Source organism: Hyla sarda, chromosome 6 (genome assembly GCF_029499605.1).
Source record: "Hyla sarda isolate aHylSar1 chromosome 6, aHylSar1.hap1, whole genome shotgun sequence".
Taxonomy (NCBI): Eukaryota; Metazoa; Chordata; class Amphibia; order Anura; family Hylidae; genus Hyla; species Hyla sarda.
Genome location: NC_079194.1, coordinates 131,627,153 through 131,647,617, shown reverse-complemented (window position 1 = coordinate 131,647,617; position 20,465 = coordinate 131,627,153). Strand labels below are relative to the sequence as shown.

The 20,465-nt window shown below is 42.8% G+C and overlaps 1 protein-coding gene across 4 annotated transcripts in view; it reads right to left on the bottom strand.

Moving 5' to 3' along the window:
- IL5RA (interleukin 5 receptor subunit alpha) overlaps positions 1-20,465 on the bottom strand; it is a 217,032-nt gene that overhangs the window by 107,696 nt on the left and 88,871 nt on the right. Inside the window, exons 1-2 of one of the 4 annotated variants that reach the window (XM_056525037.1) lie at positions 16,850-16,925; positions 2,729-2,789 (exon numbers count right to left, since the gene is read on the bottom strand). In XM_056525037.1, the coding sequence (XP_056381012.1) occupies positions 2,729-2,786 (58 nt within the window). In that variant the 5' untranslated portion in view covers positions 2,787-2,789; positions 16,850-16,925. Of the gene's footprint in view, positions 1-27; positions 98-2,728; positions 2,790-9,806; positions 9,859-16,849; positions 16,926-20,465 lie in introns of those variants that run through there. The other 3 variants (XM_056525036.1, XM_056525034.1, XM_056525038.1) reach the window with 3 other exon arrangements.

Below are 20,465 nucleotides of genomic sequence, written 5' to 3'. Positions count from 1 at the left end.
CCTCCACATTAACCCAATGGTACCTACTATAAATTCTCAGTAAAACTGTTCTAAAAGCGCAAGGTTGTCTCCCTGACATTACACTGGAAAAACAGATTTGTCAAGGGTTGCGAGGCTAATGGCAGTTACAGCGTACAGCGTACAGCAGTTGCTGATATCCTATAACTTCTTGTCGTGACATAATTTCCAGTGCGCTCTCTTGCACCAATCCGGTTCCCCACATAAACTACTGGCATGATGCTGCTCCGGTGTACTCGCGCATGGGATGGTGCAGTATTAGGACTCAAATTGATCTTTAATTTTAGGCTGAAATAGTATTTTATAAATTTTCTTACTAATAGTTAATTTTTAAGATCACATTTCTATAGCATGTTATTGTTGAATGTGCACATTATTAATTGTATACTCTCATCTTTGTACATAACAAAACTACTATATATATATATATATATATATATATATATATATATATATGTGTGTATATATATATACATATTTATCGTGTTTATTTATTATACAGGTCAACTTAGTCCCAGCATGCAAAATATTCAAATATATTCACAATGGCTCTTATTTACTAAGAGTGTAGTGTAGTTTCTTTGTGGGTTTTAATTCCCAATAGGAATTTTTCCACTTCATTTACTAATCATTGCCTACGTTTTGCACTCTTCCCTACATTTTGCTTTTTTTACACATTCTCTGAGCTGTCGAGTTTTCCTCAGCTCAAATTCACCACATTTTCTGTAGAAACCTTAGTAAATATGTTGGGACTTTTTAAAAATGTCGGGGCCATGCCCACTTTCCCTGGAAGCCACTCCCCTTTTTTCAGGTTTGCTTAGTAAAATGCAGAGTTGATCGGGTTTTCATATTTTTGGTGCAAATTATGGCACAGACACACTATATGGCACAATGCGCCAAATTCTGTCCCACAACCCGACAAAACAGGTCAGGTTTACAATAGTAAATTTAGAGCCAATGTTATGATTGTGCCCTGATGTCAGTATGGCAAGTATACCTTATGGGGCATATCAATGTAGTATTCCATTAGATATATGAATAGGTCATACCTTTATTATTATAGCTCTATCTATATGTTACATTTTCATTAAATTAACAGGCATGACATTTGGAGAGTGACACTAAACCATTTTGTCCCTGCACACATCTGCCATATACATGTTTCCAAGGTGTTCAAAATTATTTTTATTAGACAAAAGTACTGTAGTAAAATGTAAAAAAAAAAAATGAAAAAAAAAACTGTATACATTTGGTATAACTTTTAAGTTGTTTTTGTTTATCTCACTTCCAAAAAATTGGAATAACAAATTAGCAAAATGCCATATGTACCCTCAAAAGGTACCAATATAAACTACAGCTTGTCCCACAAAAAAAAAACACAGTATTGAGGGCACAAAACCTAAAATCAAAACAAAATTCATAAATTTGGTATCATCTTATTTGTATTGTCCTGTAGAAAAACACTAACATCCTTTATTCCACATTGTGAACATTAGTGGAATATTTTTTTTCTACACCCTCCCCCCACAAAAAAGTAGATTTTTGCCATACATTAAAATACAGTACATTATATGTAATCTAAAATGGTTTTGTTAAAAATCACATGTCCTAAAAAACAAGCCCACATACAACTAGGATGGAAAAATGTTATGGCACAGGAAGAAAAGAAAAAAAGACAAAAAAATGCAACCTTAGGCTAGGTAGCCATTTATCCAAAACAACACAGATAACAAGTATAATGAAAAGATTTGCACATTTTCCAGTTTTTTATACCCAAGAAACTGCAAAAAAAAAAGGGTTTGATCTGGACTCCCTAAACTATTTTATAAGAGTAAAAGCATTTCTGAGGTTGGCCACAGGTTCTCCTTAAAGGGGTACTCCAGCCCTAAGACATCTTATCCCCTATCCAAAGGATAGGGGATAAGATGTCTTAGGGCCGGAGTACCCTTTTAAACCAAAAATTGGCTTTGTCCTTAAAAAGGTTAAATATATACTACTATAATCCCTCTCCCTCCGTCTGGAGAAGAAAAAGTTTAGTCTCAAGGGGCGACACGCCTTCTTTACCATGAGAACTGTGAACTTATGGAACAGTATACCTCAGGAACTGGTCACAGCAGGAACAATTAACAGCTTTAAAACAGGATTAGATACATTCCTGGAACAAAATAAGATTAATGCTTATGAAGAAATATAAAATCTCATCCCTTCCCCAATATCGCGCCACACCCCTACCCCTTAATTCCTTGGTTGAACTTGATGGACATATGTCTTTTTTCGACCGTACTAACTATGTAACTATGTAACTATGTAACTATATAATGATTTAAAAAAAATAAGACTAAGCCTGTGTTCACATGTTAAGGATTTTAATTTCAATAACTGATGCCAGAAACAGATCATGAGTGAAGTATAGTATAAAGGAAAGACTAAGGGGGACATTTACCATTGCCTTCCTGACATTTTATTGGCTGAAATTTGAGGCAAAATTTTTGCTATTTTGCAGTTTTTTCGCATTTTTTTTTCTCCACATATACCAACAGAATAATGCAGACCCTCTTACCTGGTTAAACTAAAAAATAATTCCACTAAAGTCTAGATACAACCTAAATATAGCTCATATAATTGAAAAATGAACAGTATACATATCGATTATCCTATAAAGTATATACATTATGCTTGTAGACCTCAAAGAGTTGCATTGGGAACTTACCATTTGCAAACACCTGACAACATGACAGCAATAAAAGAAGAGTCACGGTTCCAGACATGACCTGCAGAGAAGAAGACATTGAATTATCATGATTAAATAAAGTGATTTATATATATATTTGTATGTACCAGGAAAACCCCTGATTACCTTGTGTGTGTTAGTTTTAGGGAAGTGAAACTGCCTTCATTTGATATATCCACACCCATGATGCACTGCTATGTACATATACATAATATAATTTAGATAACGCAAAGTACAAATAAATAAATAATATTATATATATATATATATATATATATATATATATATATATACATACACACACACACACACACACACACAGTCATGGCCGTAAATGTTGGCACCCCTGAAATTTTCCAAGAAAATGAAGTATTTCTCACAGAAAAGGATTGCAGTAACACGATTTGCTATACACATGTTTATTCCCTTTGTGTGTATTGGAACTAAACCAAAAAAGGGAGGAAAAAAAAAGCAAATTGGACATAATGGCCCTCATTTACTAACGTGAAACCGACAGTTTTTGTCGGGTTGTGCGACCAAATTTGTGTTGCATAGCCCATGTGACAAATTTGGTCGCACAACCCGACAAAAGATATCATCACTCCGAGTGTTTTTTAAACCCGTCAAAATGGGCGTGGTCATCACAAAAAGGGGCGTGTTCCCGACAAAAAAGAAAAAACACTCGGAGTATGATGAAAAACTCACAGGAAAACCTGTGAATTTTTCTTCACCAAAACCCGACAGCTCTGAGCTGTCGGGAAATTACTGAAAACCGAGTGAATCCTACCCCCATCATGGAACAGGGTCTGTTCCATGTTGGGGGTAGTAGTACAGGGGTTGATCGCATCTGGTCTCACTTCTGAGACCCGATCCGATCAAAAAAATATTAAGCAGGGGAGCGGGTGGCATGGTCTGCTCCCCAGCGATGTATGATGTGTTTTACTTTCATTTTCCCAGCCGGGATCCCTGAATAGCCCGTACTGAGGAGCCATTCAGGGATCCCTGCGAGCTGCGGTGGGGAAAGATATATAGAATCGCTGGGGGAAATGTATATGTACCCACAGCTTCTATATATCTTGCCCCCTGCTGCGCAATATGTTTTGTCCCCCGCCGCGCTATTATATACCCCCCGCAACGCATGTGTACACATATATATACTATATACCCCCCCGCATAGTGCTATTATATACCCCCCGCAACGCATGTGTACACATATATATACTATATACCCCCCCGCATAGCGCTATTATATACCCCCTGCAGCGCATGCAGATATATATTATACATTCCCCCGCACAGCGCATCTATGTACACATGCCTCTGAAGCGCTATCAATGACTAATGCAGTGGTCTCCAACTTGCGGACCTCCAGATGTTGCAAAACTACAACTCCCAGCATGCACGGAGCATTCTGGGAGTTGTAGTTTTGCAACATCTGGAGGTTCGGAAGTTGGAGACCACTGGCTAATACTTGTCAATGATAGCGCTTCAGAGGCATGTGTATAGAAGCGAAGTGGGGAGCAGACATATAGCGTTATCTGGTCCCCACTTCGCTACAATACACAATCCTCAGCCATCACCGGAGCTGCCCCATCGCCTCCCCCATCCCCGTTGTTATAATGACCTGTTGCGTGGGTCCGGGGTCCGCGATGCTCCTGGCTTCAGTGCTCTTGCTGTGCGCTGTCACTGTGCGCACTGATGGTGACATCACGACGTTCGTTGGGGACGTCACCATCAGTGCACACAGTGACAGCGCACAGCAAGAGCGTCGAAGCGCATCTATATATGCCCCGCATAGCTTGTTATATATGCCCCGCACAGCGCGTTATATATGCCCCGCACAGCGTGTTTATATGCCCCGCACAGCACATGTATAAACACATGCCTCTGAATCGCTATCAATGACTAATGCAGTGGTCTGAAACTTGCGGACCTCCAGATGTTGCAAAACTACAACTCCCAGAATGCTCCTTGCATGCTGGGAGTTGTAGTTTTGCAACATCTGGAGGTCCGCAAGTTTAAGACCACTGCATTAGTCATTGATAGCGATTCAGAGGCATGTGTATATACATGCGCTGTGCGGGGCATATAAACACGCTGTGCGGGGCATAAATAACGAGCTGTGCGGGGCATATATAGATGCACTGTGCGAGGCATAAATAACTTGCGCTTTGTGGGGCATATATAACGAGCTGTGCAGGGCATATATAGATGCGCTGTGCGAGGCATAAATAACTTGCGCTGTGCAGGGCATATATACATGCGCTGTGCGGGGCATATATACATGCGCTGTGCGGGGGACATATATACAATTTACTGTGCGACACAATTTCCAACCCGTGGGACACATTTCCAAACCCGTGCGCCAAAAAAAAAAAATTTGGGCGACAGATTAGTAAATATGGAGATTTTCACTCAGAGAATTTAGGGAAAACACTCAGAGATTAAACTGACACTCTTAGTAAATGAGGGCCATGTCACACTAAACTCCAAAAATGGGCTGGACAAAATTATTGACACCCTTAACTTAATATTTGGTTGAACACCCTTTGGAAAAAATTACTGAAATCAGTGGCTTCCTATAACCATCAATACGCTTCTTACACCTCTCAGCCGGAATGTTGGACCACTCTTCCTTTGCAAACTGCTCCAGGTCTCTCTTATTGGAAGGCGCCTTTTCCCAACAGAAATTTAAAGATCTCTCCACAGGTGTTAAATGAGATTTAGATCTGGACTCATTGCTGGCCACTTCAGAACTCTCCAGCGCTTTGTTGTCATCCATTTGTGGGTGCTTTTTGACATATGTTTGGGGTCATTGCCCTGCTGGAAGACCCAAGATCTCGGAGGCAAACCCAGCTTTCTGACACTAGGCTGTACAGTGCGACCCAACATCCGTTTGTAATCCTCAGATTTCATGATGCCTTGCACACATTCAAGGTGCCCAGTGCCAGAGGCAGCAAAACAACCCTAAAACATAATTGAACCTCCACCATATTTCACTGTAGTTACTATGTTCTTTTCTTTGTAGGCCTCATTCCATTTTTGTTAAACAGTAGAATTATGTGCTTTACCAAAAAGCTCTATCATAGTCTTATCTGTCCACAAGACATTTTCCCAGAAGGATTTTGGCTTACTTAAGTACATTTTGGCAAAATGTAGTCTTGCTTTTTTATGTCTCTGTGTCAGCAGTGGGGTCCCCCTGGGTCTCCTGCCATAGCTAGAGATGAACGAAGTTTCTAAAAATTCAATTTGGACAATTCGCCGAATTTTTCGGAATTTTTTTTTCCGGACCGAATTTATTTGCACCAAATCGCTATTAAAAACAGCTATTTCTGGCCTACAAAGAGCATCAATAGGGGTGTAGAACACTTTGCCTTGTCCTAACACGCATAGGGAGTGTGCTGTGGTATTCAGTATGACATGCAGATTACAGGCATTGCTTTTAGAATCACTGCTGCAGAGCGATGATGTGGCAGCAGGGAGACCATATAGTGTCAAAATTGAAGAGAATAAAGAGATTTTTTATGTAATTTAAATTTAATTTGAATTTTATTTACATTTTTTGAGTACCCATTCTGGTGAGCTGGCGGTCCTCGGCCAGGCGAGATACCACCTGTTCCAGCCCCTGCCTCTCAGCGCCCCACTGACTATGAAAGTGTGAATGTTTCATATAATCAGTTATGGTTCATTGTTATCGCTCCAATCTGTTCCATTGGATTCTTGTGATAATTTCACAAATAATATGACGTAGACGACCATAGGGCCTCAGTCTTGAAAAGATGACATCAATTTTTTTAAAATTTAAGATTTATATTAGATTCCCAAGTGTTTACTTTGAACTAATACTGTATGACCGCAAAACCCAATCTAACAAGGAGTCACATGGCGGCAAAATGACAGAGCCTAGAGGTGGCAGCAGCATGAGGAGACCATAAACTTGCAGAATGACACAGCCTGGAATTGGCGGCAGCACGAGGAGACTTCATAGTGGAGGTGGCAACAGCCTGACAAGACATAGGGCCTCACAATAGAGAAGATTAAAGATATTTTTGAAATTTTAAATTGAAAATTTTAGATATATAAAAAATTTTCAAGTTTAATTTAAGGTGCCAACAGCATAAGGAGACCATATAGTAGCACAATGACACAGCCTGGAGCTGGCGGCAGCATGAGTAGATAATAGGGCTTCCCAATCCCTAAAAATAAAAGAGGAATTTTAAAATTAAAATTGAAAATTTATGGTAGCTAGTGCTACCATAAAATATTTTTAGGTAATGTCCCAGGCACAGCAGTATCAGTAAACCATATACTGGCTGAATGGCACAGCCTGGAGTTGGCGGCAGCATGAGTAGACAATAGGGCTTCACAATCCCTAAGATTAAAAGATGAATTTAAAGATTGAAATTGAATATTTTGAAATTGAAATGTAAGATTACACTCCCAAGTTTTAATTTCCTGGGCCTCGGCGTGTGGTTACAAAGGACCAAATCTAACAAGGAGTCATATGTCACATGGAGGCAAGATGACAGAGCCTGGAGGTGGCGGCAGCATGAGTAGACAATAGGGCTTCACAATCCCTAAGATTAAAAGATGAATTTTAAAACTGAAGATTTATGGTAGCTAGTGCTACCATAAAATATTTTTAAGCAGTGTCCCAGAAGCATCAGTAAACCATATAGTGGCTGAATGGCACAGCCTGGAATTTGTGGCAGCATGAGGAGACCATATAGTGGCTGAATGGCACAGCCTGGAGGTGGCTGAAGCATGAGGAGACCATATAGTGGCTGAATGGCACAGCCTGGAGGTGGTGAAGTATGAGGAGACCATTTAGTGGCTGAATGGCACAGCCTGGAGTTGGTTGAAACATGAGGAGACCATATGGTGGCTGAATGGCACAGCCTGGAGGCGGTGAAGCATGAGGAGACTCCTGGGGTGTTAAGGCTCACTGTACCTCTTGTTCCTCGAGGGGTGTAGTTTCCAAAATAGTATGCCATGTGTTTTTTTATTTTTATTTTTTTGCTGTTCTGGCACCATAGGGGCTTCCTAAATGCAACATGCCCCCCAAAACCCTTTCAGCAAAATTTGCTTTCCAAAAGCCAAATGTGGCTCCTTCTCTTCTGAGCATTGTAGTGCGCCAGCAGAGCACTTGATGTCCACACATGGGGTATTTCCATACTCAGGAGAAAATGCCCCCCAAAATGTGTAACCCCATTTCTTCTGAGTATGGAAATACCCCATGTGTGGACATCAAGTGCTCTGCTGGCGCACTACAATGCTCAGAAGAGAAGGAGCCACATTTGGCTTTTGGAAAGTAAATTTTGCTGAAAGGGTTTTTGGGGGCATGTCGCATTTAGGAAGCCCCTATGGTGTCAGAACAGCAAAAAAAAAAAAAATACCCACATGGCATACTATTTTGGAAACTATACCCCTCAAGGAAAGTAGAAAGGGGTACGTACAGTGAGCCTTAACACCCCACAGGTGTTTGACAACTTTTCGTTAAACTCGGATGTGTAAATGAAAAAAAAAAATGTTTTACAAGGTGTAATAGGAGAAAATGCCCCCAAAAATTTGTAACCCCATTTCTTCTATTACACCTTGTAAAAATTTGAAATTTGGGGGAAAAAACAGCATTTTAATGAAAAATTTTTTTTTTTCATTTACACATCCGAGTTTAACGAAAAGTCGTCAAACACCTGTGGGGTGTTAAGGCTCACTGTACGTACCCCTTTCTACTTTCATTGAGGGGTATAGTTTTCAAAATAGTATGCCATGTGGGTATTTTTTATTTATTTTTATTTTTTTTACTGTTCTGGCACGATAGGGGCTTCCTAAATGCGACATGCCCCCAAAAACCATTTCAGCAAAATTCATTCTCCAAAATTCCATTGTCACTCCTTCCCTTCTGAGCCCTCTAGTGCGCCCACAGAGCACTTTACATCCACATATGAGGTATTTCCTTACTCAAGAGAAATCGGGTTAAAAATTTTGTGGGGGATTTCTCTCCTTTTACTCCTGTAAAAATTCAAAAAATGGCTCTACAAGAACATGCAAATGTAAAAAATGAAGATTTAGAATTTTCTCCTTCATTTTGCTGCTATTCCTGTGAAACACCTAAAGGGTTAACACACTTTCTGAATATCATTTTGAATACTTTGAGGGGTGCAGTTTTTATAATGTGGTAATTTATCAGGTATTTCTAACAGGAAAGCCCCTCAAATCAACTTCAAACTGAACTGGTCCCTAAAAAATTCAGATTTTGAAATTTTCGTGAAAAATTGGAAAATTGCTGCTGAACTTTGAAGCCCTCTAATGTCTTCCAAAATGAAAACATGTCAACTTTATGATGCCAACATAAAGTAGACATATTGTATATGTGAATCAATATATAATTTATTTTGAATATCCATTTTCCTTACAAGCAGAGAGTTTCAAAGAGAGAGAGAGTTAGAAAAATGCAAAATTTTCATGAAATTTGGGGATTTTTCATCAAGAAATGATGAAAGCAACAACGAAAATTTACCACTATGTTAAAGTAGAATATGTCACGAAAAGACAATCTTGGAATCAGAATAAACAGTAAAAGCATCCCAGAGTTATTAATGCATAAAGTGACAGTGGTCAGAATTGCAAAAAGGGGCTCAGTCCTTAAGGTGAAAAACGGCTCAGTCCTTAAGGGGTTAATGATCTCTAGCTGCCCAGTGCCAGCAGCCTTATGCAGGAACAGACCACGACACCTCATCTGGTTGACACAAGTTTGACACCATCTGAACCAAATACGTTTATCTTGGTCTCATTGGACCACAGGACATAGCTCCAGTAATCCATGTCCTTAGTCTTTTTAGTCCTTGGTAATCTTGTGCATCATGTCTTTCTTCTGGGACAACAGCCATGCAAACCAATTTCATGTTGTGTGCAGCGCAGGGGCGGACTGACAACACTCAGGGCCCCTGGACCAAATAAAGCAAGGGCCCCCTGCAAGACTCCACCCTGGCCACACCCCCATTCCACCCAAATCCCTCCTCATGTTTCACCCCATCACACAAAATATTATACTTACATTATACTAATGGGTCGTTAGTGTACTTGATGATCATGAAGTACAAGCCCACTAGCCCCATCATGGCCACTTGTACGTAGCGAGTCTCAAACATCCCTAGCACAAAAGAAGGGGGGGGGGGGGCAATTATAAAATTCTACATACTCTATATGCCACCAGGATTTAACAGTGCCGGACACTGTGCCTCCTAGATGTACCAGTGCTGCACACTGTGCCACCAACAACAATAGTAGAGAAGTACTTCCAGCACTTACCATATATTCAATGTAGTTTATTGCATATCCTTGAACATATGGTGAGTGCTGGGATTACTTCTATACTATGTTCTGGGCCTGATCCCTCCACGTGCACCACCAAACTAGGGAAGTGCCGACCTCCACCTGTTATGGATATAATAATGTCACACACTGTGCTACCTGGATATAATAATGTCACACAATGTGCCGCTAGGGTATAATAATGTCACACAATGTGCCGCTAGGGTATACTAGTGCCACACACTGTGCTGTCAGGATATAATAATGTCACACAATGTGCCGCTAGGGTATACTTGAGCCACACATTGTGTGCCATGACATAGTATAGTAGTACATAGGCTGTGTGCTCAGTATATAGCTGTACCATACAAGAGACCCGTAAAACATAATAGTGTCCACTACAAAGGATTGTGCCAACCCAGTGTGCTGCCTGACCTCCCAACTCCCATCATTTTGGACTATGCTGGAGAGCCCTAGGCATGATGGGAGTTGTAGTTCTGTAATTGCTGCAGAGCCACAGGTTGGAGTACATGATCACCCATCATCCCTGCAGAACGTACAATAGACTCCAGCTGATGGGACAGTCAGATTATACAATGATATCAGTGACTACAGCACTGATGGGATAGTCAGACAGAACACACAATGATATCAGTGACCTGAGTGACATCTTCTCTGTTGTCTTTTTTCTTCTTCTTTATCTGGTCCAGACGTCAGGACTTCTTCCAGCTCCATCTTCTCTGCAGAGTCTGACACAAGCAGATCATAGGTTAGGCACCGCAGATCCTCATGCTCCATAAGAAGATAATAGTTATTATAACCCTGCCAGATACTGTGCCCCCTAAATATATACCTTACAGACCCATCTGTCCCCTGCACCCCTAAATCCTCCTTCAGACCCCTTTTCCCCCCAGACCCCTCTGTCCTCCTCCAGATCCCTCTGTCCCCTCCTCCTCCAGACCCCTAAATCCTCCTCCAGACCCTTTTCCCCAAGACCCCTAAATCCTCCTTCAGACCTCTCTATCCCCCCCAGATCACTTTGTCCTCCTCCAGACCCCTCTGTCCCGAGAACACTGTGTCCTCCTCCAGACCCCTCTGTCCTGAGACCACTGTGTCCTCCTCCAGACCCCTCTTTCCCCTCCTCCTCCAGACCCATCTGACCCCATCATACCCCTAAACCAGGGGTCCTCAAAAATTTTAAACAGGGGGCCAGTTCGCGGTCCCTCAGACCATTGGAGGGACGGACTATAGTTAAAAAAAAAAAAAAACTATGAACAAATTCCAATGCATACATATATCTTATTAGTGGTTTACCCCTTTAAGTAAGCAGCACAGCTCCCCACACATTAGGTAGGCAGCACAGTTCCCCCACATTAGGTTGGCAGCATAGTTCCCCCCACATTAGGTTGACAGTATATATCCCCCCACATTAGTTTGTAGTTCCCCCACATTAGGGTTGGCAGTATAATTCCCCCACATTAGGCTGGCAGTATAAGTCCCCCCCCCCACATTAGGTTGGCAGTATAAGTCCCCCCACATTAGGTTGGCAGTATAGTTCCCCCACATTAGGTTGGCAGTATAGTTCCCCCTCACATTAGGTTGTAGTTCCCCCACATTAGGTTGGTAGTATAGTTCCCCCACATTAGGTTGGCAGTATAGTTCCCCCCACATTAGGTTGGCAGTATAGTTCCCCCCACATTAGGTTGGCAGTATAGTTCCCCCCACATTAGGTTGGCAGTATAGTTCCCCTCCACATTAGGTTGGCAGTATAATTCCCCCACATTAGGTTGGCAGTATAGTTCCCCCACATTAGGTTGGCAATATAGTTCCCCCACATTAGGTTGTAGTTCCCCTACATTAGGTTGGCAGTATAGTTCCCCCACATTAGGTTGGCAGTATTGTTCCCCCCACATTTAGTTTGCAGTATAATTCCCCCACATTACATTGGCTGTATGTTCCCCCACATTAGGTGCAATATAGTCCCCCACATTACGTTGGGTGTATGTTCCCCCACATTAGGTGCAATATAGTCCCCACATTAGGCTGGCAGTATGTTCCCCCACATTAGGCTGGCAGTATCTGTGGAATCTATTTGGATGAGATTCTAAGACCCTTTGTCACAAGTCTTCCGTCATATCTACGTGATACACAGGATCTTTTGAGCAAAATACAAGACCTAAGTATTGAACAAGATTGGTGGTTGTGCTCTATAGACGTAGAAGCACTTTACAGCTCAATACCTCACGAGGCAGGAATAAAAGCAGTGCAGCATTTCATCCGAAGCAGAGGGGTCCAGTTTGCATTACATAATGAATTCATCCTATTGCTTCTTCATTTCATACTCACTCACAATTTTTTCATCTTTAACTCTGTCCTATACCACCAGCTCAGGGGCACGGCAATGGGCAGCCCAGTGGCGCCCACCTATGCCAACTTGCTCCTGGGCTGGTGGGAGGAAATCATAGTATTTGGGGAATCTAATCAGTCATACCACCACCACATACAGTATTGGGGCCGCTACATCGACGATGTAGCGGTCATTTGGTCAGGATCGAGGGAGGACTTTGATGCATTTATGACATCACTCAATGACAACCCGATAGGCCTTGGTTTCACTTCAGAAATCCATAATGATCAATTGGCCTTTTTGGATGTCCTACTGTCCAAAAATCAGCAAGAGGGGATTGATACGACTATACATAGAAAGACCACTGCAGGGAATAACTTACTTACTTGGAGCAGCCATCATCCCTTCCCACTAAAGAGGGGCATCCCAAAAGGGCAATACATGCGCCTACGAAGGAACTGTTCATCTACAGACTCCTTCAAAATTGAATCAGCAAAACTTAGGGAAAGATTCAGGGAAAGAGGGTACCCAGATAAAATCCTAAGGGAAGCCTACCAACAAACAAGACCCCTAGACAGGATTCCTCTACTCCAGTCCAAACCAAAGGACCCTTTGGCGAAGGCTCCGACTCGAATCATTGGAACCTTTGATGCAGCATCTAAAGAGATCCGCAACATTATATGTCGACATTGGACAATACTGAGTTCGGATCCATTGATGAGTGAACTAGTGGAACCAAGACCAGTCATCACATATCGTAGGGGAAAAAACTTGAATGATGTACTGGTCCACAGTCACTATACTCCCCCTAAAGCAAAGAGAACCTGGCTGGATAAACCAGTGATGGGGACATACCGGTGCGGAGAATGCAAAGCCTGCAAATACATACATGTAACAAAAGAGTTCTGTGGACCTGATAAAACTAAAACATACAAATGCCGGCAGTATGCAAATTGCAAAACCAAAGGAGTAATATATTTGGCTAAATGCCCTTGTCCGCTATACTATGTTGGTAAAACCATCCGCGAGTTTCGGCGAAGAATTTTGGAGCATATGGGTGATATTAAACATCAAAGAGAGAAACCCATTGCAACTCACATGTATCTCAAACATCGTGAAAACATGTATGACCTCAAATTTCAAGCCATCGAAGTTTTGATGAAGGATCCAAGAGGGGGCGATCAAGACAGGATACTTATGCAGAAGGAAACCAAGTGGATCTACCGCCTTGGCACCCTATCACCACGTGGTTTAAATGATTCCCTCTCATTTGTGCCTTTTATTTAAGGCTATTTATTTAAGGTATTCTATTCAAGGCATTTCACCCCCACTGGGATTATTTTATACCACTAATCATCGGTAACATTCTATGTCATAGATATTACCTATCGTGGCAGAGACTGTATTTAGTACCCTATCTAAACTACGTTTTCTCTTATTTCCCCATTTTTTACATTTAAGGTATTTCACCTTTAATTTGACTAATCTACATTACGGGATCTATATAACTCCCTTGTATTTGTGCCTTCCGTTTTCGATTTAACCCTTACCACTAAACATTAGGAATTTTCTATGTCATGAATATTCCCCATCTTTGCAAGAATACTATTTGGCCATTTTACTATGTGCAATACTCTATATATAATATCTTCAAGTATTCATTATCAATCGTCTTTTTAGTCACTGGTATCCAAGATCTGTACAGATATTAAACTGTCTAGATTTGTAGCAAAACACCTAGCAAGTTTTCCATTCACTATGCGTCTCTCCCCATGTTCCTAGCGGTGAAACGCATTTGCGTTTCACCAACTTAACCATCGGAGTGACCGAAGGGTGAGACGCATTGGCGGTCCACCAATCGGAACATCACATTACAAAGTAGGCTGGAATTTATTCTCTGGGACGCATGTGCGTTCCACCAACCGGAACTGCTCTAATGCATCCGGCAGTGGAAGTTATAAGGGTTGCGTTCCACACCCAGTAACTTCCGGGGACGGATGCGTTCCACCCAATAAACACAACGAAGGCACATAGCCGCGCCTCCTATGACACACTTCCGGCTCACTGGTATAAAACAGTGAAAATGCCGGGATTATGGCACATCACCTCCATCCAGTGATGTCCAAGCACCTAGAGGCCAATGATAGGGTAAGTGCCGTTAGACCAAGGGAGGGCTCCGTTTTTGTTGGAAACTATCTGCGTCCAATGTGGGGCACACATCTTTGCTCATTGCACTGTATTGTATCTTTCACTTCAGGCCCCAAAGTGGAAGGTCTAATTAGACCTTAGATGGCAATCTGTCAGTACATCCACCAGGGCATTATCATTTGCTGGGGTGAGTAACAATAAGTGAGTTATGCATGACAACTAGCAAAAACTATATAATGTAAATGGAATATGATGCTTGTTTTAGATCACATGGTCCAGAGTATAAACAATAAACACCGCCAGTCTACATAGGAGAATTAACCACCCAAGCCCTCATACATGGTTATTCAAAACCAAGGTATGAATTTATTTATAGATTGATTTATTTATTCTATTTTTTGGCATCATCTTATCATAGTATTTCTTATACAAACATATTTCTGTCTAATTATGTTTTCACAGTTCATCTACATATGCATAGAACCTGAATGGCACTATATCTATGTGTGGAAGTAACAACCACTCTATGTTATTGTCAATAGTGGAACCTACATGGATGTGATGACACATATATGGCTGTGGTGTTACATATAAATAATTTTTATGTTTTACTGAATTTAAAGTTATGACATGGTGGCTTGCGGTTATTAGACTGACTTTGGACTCTTTGACGGGGTATACAGCACTCCGAATGACTGTTTCGGACTGCAAACTTACCAATCTGGACACAAACTGTGGTTCCAACTTGCCAGTGACTGACTGACACATCTATCTCTTCTATCTAATGTTTATCTGGTCGGTATTAGACCATCTATTGATCTTGACTATCTACTGATTTGAACTTAGTCCATATATACCTATTTCTATGTACCCTGGTGTGATATGACTATATACTGGTAGCCTAATATCTCCTCCTCGGTTCCCTGATGAGCCCCTAAAACAAGTGGGAGAAACGCGTTGGACAGGAGTATGAGAGAATAATTAGCCAACCACCTGCGAGTGGAAATCACTAAACCCCACCCCCACCCACACTAAACGTAGTGAGGGATAGTCCTAGGATGAGGTAGGACTATTTAGATATAGGTATTCACCTGTTACCCTATACCCATCTTTTGAGCACGGTCCTGTGTTGACCAATTATACTGCCAGTTATGGACTTTTAAAATTTTCGTATTTTAGATACAGAATCAGAATGGCAGTATAGTCCCCCACATTACGTTGGCAGTATGTTCCTCCACATTAGGTGCAGTATAGTTCCCCCACAGGCATACAGCCTCCAGCGATACAGTATAGCTGGAGGCTGTATGTCTGTGTACTGCCCCACTTCAGTGTTCCGACCACCGCTCCGGCCATAGCAGGACCGGAGGATCGGTGGTCAGAACACCGAAGCTGATGCACCGCTGGTAAACACCAACTGCCAGCGTGCGTCCTTCTTACTTCTTCCCTTTTTTTCCCTTCTTCTACCATTTTTAAAGTAAACGCAGGGCCTCAACAGACGCGTCCCTGTGTTCCGAAAGCATCTTTCGGAACACGGGGATGTCCCGAGGTAAAAACACCCGGCGGGCCGGGTAAATGCACTCCGCGGGCCGCATGTGGCCCGTGGGCCGTAGTTTGAGGTCCCCTGCCCTAAACCCTCCTGACTCCTCTGCTCCCTCTTCTTCCGCTCAGGGCCCCTTATTGTGGCCTATCTCACATGGCCTCTATGGCCCATCCAGCCCCCAGCACAGCAGTAGTATGACACATGATAGGATTAGATACATAGGCTCAGCAGACAGTATCGCACATGACAGATTTAGATACACAGGCTCAGCAGACAGTATCGCACATATCGGATTTAGATACGCAGGCTCAGCAGACAGTTGCACACATGACAGGATTAGACACAGAGCCCAGCAGACAGTATCACACATGACAGGATTAGATACAGAGCACAGCAGACAGTATCACACATGACAGGATTAGATACAGAGCCCAGCAGACAGTTGCACACATGACAGGATTAGATACAGAGCCCAGCAGACAGTTGCACACATGACAGGATTAGATACAGAGCCCAGCAGACAGTATCACACATGACAAGATTAGATACAGAGCCCAGCAGACAGTATCACACATGACAGGATTAGATACAGAGCCCAGCAGACAGTTGCATACATGGCAGGATTAGATACAGAGCCCAGCAGACAGTTGCACACATGACATGATTAGATACAGAGCACAGCAGACAGTTGCACACAATAACAGACGAAATGCAGTTTTGCAGACATATGACACATGGCACAGGGTCTCACCAGGTCAGTGTTTCTTGTCTTCGCTCTGTCCTCTGCCCAGGCGGCTCCAGGTCCAGGAATGTCCGGGGGTTGTGGCTGAACTTTTCCTCAAGGAAGACGGTGCGGAGCACAGGAGCTGAGGCAGGGACACGTCGGGGGAGGGAGCAGACGTGCGCACGGCACTTCTCTCCCAGAAAGCATTGCTGTTTTAAAGAGACAGTGTCCCTGCCGCAGCTGATAGAGCTTGGAGCCGGGGGATAGGACTTGGGGCCGGGGGCTAGAACTGGAGTGCGGCGAAATTTAGCTGCCGGACCTGAAAGGCAGCGCTTTTCTGTCTGGGGATCTGGGACAAGTGTCCAGGATCCCCAGCAGCAGCGGGCCCTTTACCCTGCCGGGGTCCTCGGACCCCATCCGAATGGATCGGCCGGTCAGTCTGCCCCTGGTGCAGTGTATGGTCTGAGCACTGACAGGCTGACCCCCACCCCTTCAACCTCTGCATCAATGCTGGCAGCAGAGTGTGAGAGTAATAACACCAAATGTAAGTCACCCGCTCCCTATTCACACCTGAGACCTTGTAACACTAATGAGTCACATGACATTGAGAAGGGGAAAATGACACATTAGGCCCATTTGGATTTTTTTTTACTTAGGGGGGGTACTCACTTTTGTTGCCAAGGTTAAGGCATTAATGGATGTGTGTTGAGTTTTTGTTGAGGGGACACAACATTAAATTGGATTAAATTGTCAGATACAAAAACATTTTATATGTTGTATATCTTGGCAAAACATTAACCTTTCTAATATACTTCATAAGAAAATTTTATTTCCTTTTTATATAAATCATGGCTTAAAAAATCACGGCTTTGTCCAAGCTGAAGCACAGGCATGGACAAAGTCCAGTAAGTAAGGGTGGGCTAGCACTCCTCTGTGCTCTCTCCTGTCTGATAGTACTACCCTGTGCTCTTTCCTGTCAGATAGTACTCCTCTGTGCTCTTTTCTGATAGTACTCCTCTGTGCTCTCTCCTGTCTGACAGGACTCCTCTGTGCTCTCTCCTGTCAGATAGTACTCCTCTGTGCTCTTTTCTGTCTGATAGCCCTCCTCTGTGCTTTCTCATGTCTGATAACACTCATCTGTGCTCTCTCCTGTCTGATAGTACTACTCTGTGCTCTCTCCAGTCTTTCTGATAGTACTCCTTTGTGCTCTGTCCTATCCTATCAGACAGAAGAGAGCACTGAGTTTATGTATGTTTGGTCAATAGGTATCTCTCTCAATCCCCAAACAGGCATTCAGCTGACAGCTATACAAAATGTATGGCAAGCTTGGAAATCAATATATATATATATATATATTTTTTTTTTTTTCTCCTAGGGATGGAATGGGCTTAAAACAATCTTAATAATACTTTCCATGTTTATTTACTGATGTTTTTGGAAAACTGCCACTGCAGTTTTTGAGCCGAAGTCAGAAGTAAATTTAGTAGGAAGGAGAAGTATAAGTCCTGCCTTTATAATTTCCTATTCCTTTTGGATCTGTGGTAGAGGGTGTGATGAGGGCAGATGGAATTACCCTAGGGGCAGGTGGCATTAACCCCTTGTATGTGTGATGCCAGGGCGTGGTTTATCATCAATACCACAATACTGCAATAATGACTTCGACGCCAAGTTACGGACAACGGTAGCTTTACTGAGTTTAGACAGATGGAAAAGTCTATACAGCTTAGCCAGGCCCACGGAGGTGACCAGTGACTTCAGAGACCTTAGATCTTGCTGGGACTTGTAGTGGACTTGGACAATATTAATGCAGGCCATGCTGACTGAAGACAGATGACTTGGACTTGACTGACTTGAATGGGACTGACTATTCCCCAGTTGTAGCTTACTTGTAGACTTGTGGCTGCAGGACTGACTTGAAGCCTCCTAGGACTCCAGACACTCTTGGACGTGTCCTTGCTGCAACTCGGCATAAGCAGGAAGAGCTGATCTCAAAGAGAGAGAAGAGACTTCTCCCAGGACTTATATGGGGGAGACTCTGAGGGGTCCCATAGGTCACCCTTAGGTCACATGGTCACTAATACCTCCTGGGTTACACTCACATGACAACTGATGATAACATGTTAACCTCTCAAAGTAATTAAACTTTCTATATGCATTATACAGTATAACACATGGTAAACAATAAGATAACAGGTGTAAGGGGGACCAGGGGAGACTGCAGGGAGGCTGCCTGACTGGACAGCAAGGGTACAAGGTTACAACACCCATACTGGGCCACCACAAACTCCCCCTCTTAAGCACAGCTGTCCTTGGTGCCCAGTCCTGGAGGGTGGATGACTGAAAGTGGCCACTGGGGCCTAGACTGACAGTTCCTGGGGCATTATTGTCGAATGTCCTTCACAGGTCTGAATATGAAAACATAACTGGGGACAAGTCCATGTAGCACTTTGTGAAAATGTCCATACATGCTCCTTGTGATAATGTGACATAAACGTGTGGGATTACCCTTGTAACTGCATTCTTAACACAATTAAGCATACTTAAACACATTTGTTGCGGATTGGGCTGCCGGAGGCTCTCTACCCAATGCCTTAGCTGCTGGGGCCCATTGGCACTAGCTATTTCTCCCCAGAACTCAATATATACTTGTATACTATACAACAACGTTACCTTTATATACTGCACTCTGTCTCTATACGTGCTTTATTTATCCCTCAGGGAAACCCTCGGGCCAGTAGAGCACCCTGTACACGTGAACAGGAGGAGAAATGATTAGACATATGTACATTGGACAATTGTGGACTGGGAATATACATCCTGGCTACAGTCCTAACTAGTTATTAGATGTGACTAGTCTATATCCAAGCTCTATGTTCATCACTAAATTAGTTATGTGTGATCTGACTAGATTGGACTATATGTTGTACAACTTTATACATGGTACTGTGACTTATTCTCTGTACCTAGCTGGTATTTGTCTTTGCGTTGACCTTTGGGATCTGCGCAACACCACCTCTGGAGCATCTGGAACTCTTGAGGTTTCTGGAGCTCTTGGGACTTCTGGCGTTGCAGCTTGCTCTTCCTCAGGAAACTCAGGAGCTGGTATTAGTTAAGGACTGGCTGGACCCAGATTTGCTGGCAGCTGTGCTGGAAAGGCTGGAGACAGGGTTGGCACTCTGAAGACTGGTGTATATGCCAGAGCCAATGGTGACAAGACTGGGACTGGCGTGGAGACTAGTGTGGGTTGAACCAGCCCCGGGGTTGGTGAGACACAGAAGATCGCAGGCTGATTTGGAGAAGACATGGGGAAATCCATAGATGAGTGGATTCCCTTGCCTGGGACATACTCTCTCACAGGTCTGAAAGCTGGAGGAGGCTTTGCTGGGAGCACTGGTATATCTTCTTTGAGACATAACTTAATTTGATTCTGATAAACAACTTATCCCCAGGTTTTTGTACTTCGTACACATCAGACTCAGGATAGGGTATGGCCGTTACCGTGTATGGTTCTGTCTCCCAGATAGAGTCTAACTTGCTGGTCCTTGGAAAATTCCGTAGCCAGACTTTATCTCCCAATTGAAGTGGTTTGTCAGAGGCATGACGATTATAGTCCTCTTGCTGTCTCTGTTGAGCCTCGCCCATC